Source organism: Bos taurus, chromosome 15 (assembly GCF_002263795.3).
Source record: "Bos taurus isolate L1 Dominette 01449 registration number 42190680 breed Hereford chromosome 15, ARS-UCD2.0, whole genome shotgun sequence".
Classification (NCBI taxonomy): Eukaryota; Metazoa; Chordata; class Mammalia; order Artiodactyla; family Bovidae; genus Bos; species Bos taurus.
This window is the reverse complement of record NC_037342.1, coordinates 15,357,905-15,363,904: the sequence shown is the minus strand read 5'-3', so window position 1 is coordinate 15,363,904 and position 6,000 is coordinate 15,357,905. Positions and strand designations below refer to the sequence as shown.

The 6,000-nt window shown below is 54.8% G+C and overlaps 1 protein-coding gene across 2 annotated transcripts in view; it reads left to right on the top strand.

The window, feature by feature from the left end:
* The first annotated feature begins 2,136 nt into the window (after window positions 1-2,136).
* ENDOD1 (endonuclease domain containing 1) overlaps window positions 2,137-6,000 on the top strand; it is a 35,401-nt gene continuing 31,537 nt past the window's right edge. Inside the window, 1 exon segment of one of the 2 annotated variants that reach the window (NM_001102519.1) lies at window positions 2,137-2,515. In NM_001102519.1, coding sequence (NP_001095989.1) covers window positions 2,216-2,515 — 300 coding nt within the window. In that variant the 5' untranslated portion in view covers window positions 2,137-2,215. 2 annotated transcript variants of the gene reach the window in all.

The window sequence follows — 6,000 nt, the reverse complement described above, 5'->3', positions numbered from 1 at the left end:
CTAGTTAACATTTTGAGATATTGAAGTCCATAAGGAATTTGTTAAGAACAACAGCTTAAGAAGCTTCAAAATGTGTTCTCCTGACAATCTGTCTCCTATTTTACAGGCTCACTTTACCAATGTGCTGAGGAAAGGCCAGGCTTAGGAAGCAAATAGGCCTGGATCAAACCTGTCTCCACACTCACTGAGTCATAGGCAAGCATTAGAACACTCTGGTCCAGTTCCCCATGTGTCACACTAAGGAACTAAGATTAAACAGTAAGATGTGACTGAAGGCGCCCTAGTAGGCATTCTGACTCTGTCTCTAGAAGCACCCCAGTCCCATCTGTGTGCTTAGTCACTCAGTCATGTCCGACTCTTTGCTACCCCATGGACTGCAGCACGCCAGCCTCTGCTGTCCATGGGGATTCTCCAGCCAAGGATACTGGAGCAGGTTACCATGCCTTCCTCCAGGAGATCTTCTTGACCCAGAGATCGAACCCAGGTCTCCTGCACTGGAAGCACATTCTTTACCATCTGAGCCACTAGGGAAGTCCCAGCTTTTTTTTTCTCAATATGAGTCCTGTCGGAAAACAGTTGACAGCCTCCAGCCTATGACACTCTGAATGCTATGTCCCCTGCCTCCTTTAACCCTATTTCTCATAATCTAGTTCACTGTTCTCTACGCACACCTGCCGTCCTTAAATCCCTCCAACATATCCCTTCTGCTGGGAGACTCCCTTAGCACGTGGTACTTTCATCTTTGCCTAGTTCCTAACATCCTCTTTGCCAACAAAGGTCCGGCTAGTCAAGGCTATGGTTTTTCCAGTGGTCATGTATGGATGTGAGAGTTGGACTGTGAAGAAGGCTGAGCGCTGAAGAATTGATGCTTTTGAACTGTGGAGAAGACTCTTGAGAGTCCCTTGGACTGCAAGGAGATCCAACCAGTCCATTCTGAAGGAGATCAGCCCTGGGATTTCTTTGGAAGGAATGATGCTAAAGCTGAAACTCCAGTAATTTGGCCACCTCATGTGAAGAGTTGACTCATTGGAAAAGACTGATGCTGGGAGGGATTGGGGGCAGGAGGAGAAGGGGACGACAGAGGATGAGATGGCTAGATGGCATCACTGACTCGATGGACGTGAGTCTCAGTGAACTCCAGGAGTCGGTGATGGACAGGGAGGCCTGGCGTGCTGGGATTCATGGGGTCGCAAAGAGTCGGACACGACTGAGCGACTGAACTGAACTGAACTGAACATCCTCTTGATCTCACTTCAGACAACACTCTTCAGGCAAACACACCCTCACTCCCAGAGGGGCAGTTTCTCACAGCTCCACGCTCTGTGTTTCATTATTCCTTTAATAGACTGCTTCTTTGATTAACGACAAGCTTTCCCACTAGGTTTCGTCATCCGGACCGCAGGGATCCTATTCTTGTTTACCATTGTATGCTGTCACCGAACCCAGCTTGGCACATAGACACTCAAAAGAGAATAATGAACCAACCGACCTACCAACCGGTGAAATCAGCCGGTCTTGTTCCTTTCTTGGTTTTGGTTTTGATTCCAAGTAAACCACAGAGCTGAACTGTCTACCTAGGTTAGGAATTTCCTACAACAGGATTTCTTAACTTGGGTGTCCCCGCTTCTGACCTGCTAAAACTTCATCTCTGAGTTATGCCCATGTGCGGGCGGATGGGAAGACTTCCACTGGGAAGGCAGGAGACTGATTTGCATCGGATTTCACCGGGGGGCTCTCTGCCCATTCGCCCCAAAGAGCCGCAGTTGCTGTGGGCATCTCACGCCGCCTCTTGGCATCCTTGAGGATCCCTGGGGCGCGCTGTCTCCGGAGGCTTCTAGGCTCGCGCCCCGGGGACGGTCCCCGCTTCCCCGGATGAAGCCGACCTGGTTCAGCCCTTTCCGCCGGGGCAGCGCGCGTCCCAGAGCCTGTGAACTCGGACGGCAGAGTCCAGGCGGTGCCAGGTGCGGGGCGGCCCCGGGGGGACAGGGCTGCATCCCCGCACCCGCGCGCCCAGCCCGAGGCGGGCGGGAGCCGGCGTCTTCGGAGAGGCGGGCACGAGGGGGGCGCGGCCTCGGGACGCGGGCCCGCCCCCGCCGCCGGGGCCGCCCACCCCGGTCGGCCGAGCTCGCCCCACCCGCGCCGCGCCCGGCTTCCGACTTCCCGGCTGCGAAGCTGTGCGGCCTCGCGCTCCGCCCGCCCGGCCCGCAGACGCGCCATGGGCCCCGAGCGCTGCCTGGCGCTGGGCGGCCTCCTCGCCCTGGCCGGGCTGCTGGAGGGCCGGCTGGTGCGCCAGGAGGAGGCCGGCTTCGGCGAGTGCGACCGCTTCTTCTACGCAGGGACCCCGCCTGCGGGGCCGGCGGCCGCTGCCCACGTGAGGATCTGTCAGCGTTCCGAGGGCGCCGAGCGCTTCGCCACCCTGTACAGCACCCAGCACCGCATCCCGGTGTACTCGGCGTTCCGCGCCGCGCGCCCGGCGCCCCTGGGCGCGGAGCCGCGCGGGCTGGTGGAGCCGCAGGTAAGCCAGGCGCTTCCCGAGCCGGGTCGCCGGACTGGCCTCGCAGGGTGCTTGGCAGCTCTCGCGAGCGGTCGGGGGCGTGGGGGGAACGGCGGCCCCGGGCTTCGATACCGGGATCTGGAGACCCGGGTTTCCGACCTTCCCCGCCGCGCCCCCGGAATTACAGCCTGCTTAGTCCCCTGTCAACACCGCGGGCCGGAGCTCGGCCATCTGCGAGCCTGAGATGAAGCTACAAGGGTCTGAGGTTCCCAGTAGGCAGTGGTTCTACAGCGTAGACATCTGCAGTGTCTCATTCATTTCCTGAACTGTGAGGAGCATGAGACGGTGACCCAGGAGATCAGTCGGATCTGCAGGACGCGGGGGCTGGGAGCTCACAAGTTGTTGCCACGATTCTGCGGGATGGGTGGGTAGATGAAGGCTCAGAGAGGCCGCCAAACTGGCGGAAAGATGGGGTCCGTCTTCCTTCTAGGGAAAAGCTTTTCTTCTGCAGAAGCCACCTGAGCCGGAAAAGCCTTCCGTTCTGCACAAGACATTGAGTAAATCCCATCTGAAGTTGTGTTGGCTTGTGCCATGCGCTCAGTCCTGTCCGACCCGCCAGGCTCCTCTGTCCATGAAATTTTCCCAGGCAAGAATACTGGAGTGGGTTGTCATTTCCTTCGCCAGGGGATCTTCCCGACCCAGGGATGGAACCCGCGTCACCTGTGCCGCCTGCAATGCAGGCGGATTCTTCACCCTCTGACTTAGGACAGTGAAATAAAGATACAGATGTTTTAGAAATGGGATGCGATAGTTACAAGTAGTAGGCAACCATTGACTGCCTCCAGCTAATGGGAGGGACAAACCAGTTTTTCCTGACTCTTTTTATTTATATCTACTGATATATTATCAGACCGCTTGGAAAATCAGGTGGTCTCTCAGGGGGTTTGGGTTCTGTCTGATGAGAGTGACCCAACATTCCGAGAGGTCCCCAGAGGTCCTGCTGAACCTGCCTTAACACATTCTGCCCTAGTCAGCTCAGCCAGCCTCTGTCTAGAAGTCCGGGTCAGGCTCCCCTGCCCAGCAACCAAGGGCACTTCATCCATGGCGGGAGGGGGTAGCTGAACACGCGGCCCACCCTTTTTTTTTTTTTTTCTTTTAAAGAAACGGCTGACCTTGATCTTTTTCTTTTTTCCAATGTTTTCATTGAAGTACAGTTGATTTACACCAGCCTACCTCTTCTTGATGGCCACAGCTGCCCAGGACCACACCATGAGCAGGGGACTGGCTTTCTGTTGTTTTATTCAGAGCCCTGGGTTGTAATTTCTATCATCTCACTCAGCTGTTTCTAGCTCTAAGACCTTGACCAGATCTCAGGCCATCTGCACCTCTGTCCTCTTTACCTTCTCCACATCCAGCTGATGAACTCAGGCTTGTGAAAAAGCCTTGGTAAATTAGATACTCTAAGGCATACACTGGGGCTTCTCTGATGGCTCAGATGGTAGAGAATCTGCCTGCAAGGCAGGAGACCCGGGTTCCATCCCTGGGTCGGGAAGATCCCCTGGAGAAGGGAATAACTACCCATTGCAGTATTCTTGCCTGGAGAATTCCATGCACAGAGGAGCCTGGCAGGCTCCAGTCCATGGGTCACAAAGAGTCAGACACGACTGAGTGACTAACACTTTCACTCTTCAAGGCATACCTTAATCCAAAGTTAGTTTGCCCCCATCTTCACCCCTAGAGCTCTCTGAGGATCCCCCAACTCCCCATTATGCTTCTGATGGCAGGCCTGTGAAGAAAATAGATGACCTGGTCCTGTCTCCCTAAGGATCTTGTGGATGGCTTGGGGAGCCAGAACATACATGCGAGGAAGGTACCAGGATGCATGCTGAACAAATTTCAGTTAAACCCAGAACTCTCACGTTTAGTAGTCACCCACTGTGTGCCAGGGGAACAGAGTGAGACTCCAAGATTCAAAGGCTTCCTGGGTGGGAGAGGTGGCTTTGCTTCTCATTAGAGCCTCAGTTTAAGCCTCAGTTCTCCCACTGGCTCACTGTAAACTTGGGCAGGTTGACTTAGAGGTAATAACAGGGTGATTCTGAGAATTAAATGAGTTACTCTGTACAAGGTTCTCTGAGGAGTGCCTGATACATCAGCCCTAGCTGTTATTATAAGATAAGCCAAACACCCTCTGTTTAAAAAAGTAAGCAAAGTCCTATTAGATTTAATCTGTCTTGGAGGTGAGAGGAGAGAGCCTTTGGGTCAGGGTGACATTTGCGCTGTGCCCAAAAGGATGTTCAGAAGGGAGACAGTGATGAGGACATTCCCAGCAGAGGGAATATGCGTAGTGGGAAGTTCGTGGCTGATTCAGGGATTCGTGTGGAGGGAGTGGTCGGAGCAGCTGAACCAGTACCAGGGGGCAGATGACGGTCAACTTGTGCTCAGACTGAAGGGGAGTGGTGGAAGGGAGGGGTTGGGAATGGAGTGATCAAGGAAGTTTGAGGGGTGGGGGGCATTTAGGCACTAATTGAAGGAGCCCAAAGGAGCATGACTCATTCAGGAGAGAAGAGATGGACAGGATTTTCAGGGAGGCAGTGGAGACTCTGGGCCCTGGGTAGTGAGGAATAGGTCTGGGGGATAAAATAGGATGGGGAAAGAGGAAGGAGCTGGTGGGGTGGGAGGTTTTTGTTGTTTAGTCATGAAGTCGTGTCCAACTCTTAGCAGCTCCGTGAACTGGAGCCCATTAGGCTCCTCTGTCCTTGGGATTTCGCAGGCAAGAATATTGGAGTGGGTTGCCATTCCCTTCTCCAGGGGAATCTGCCTGACTCAGGGATGGAACTCACATCTCCTGCATTGGCAGGCAGATTCTTTACCTGAAGAGCCATCGGGGAAGTCCAGGGTTGGGGAGGGGGCAGCTTGAGAGGTAGGAGGTGCAGCAGTTCAGAAAAGCCCAGGAGGCCAGGGTCCCTTCCTGGGGAGGTGGGAGTGGTCTGGTGGCTGACCAAGCCAAAAGGATGCTTTCATCTATAAGGCGGGCTTGTGCTGCCCGTCCCTTCCCAACGGTGTCTGGCCAAGTCAGCCAGCAGCCAGCGGGTATTAAGTAGAAGGCAAGGAAGGCGAGAGGGGGGAGAAGCTGCCAGATCACAAGGCTGGCGGGCCCTGAAGCTCACTGCAGCAAACCTGCCTCCCCGCCAGCGTGCCTGCTGCAGAAAGATGCTCAGGGTTCAACGTGGACTTCGGCCGCTTCCAAGCCCTCTGTAACGCTGAGTCACCTAGTGCCCATGTCACTTTTTTGTGAGGTCAGCATTACCAACAGGCCCAGGAGACAGAAGAGGAAGAGGCAGGGACCAAAGGAACTGGGTGTTTGCCTTCAGTGGTGAGTCAAGAGGGCTGTTCTGACCCTGGGGCTCCCGGAGTTCAAGGCAGCAGTTCTCAAAGCTGTCCTGCAGTCTCCCTTTGGGAAAAGAAAAGAAAACCTCCTAAATCCAAGGTGATGGAAATTCAGTCAC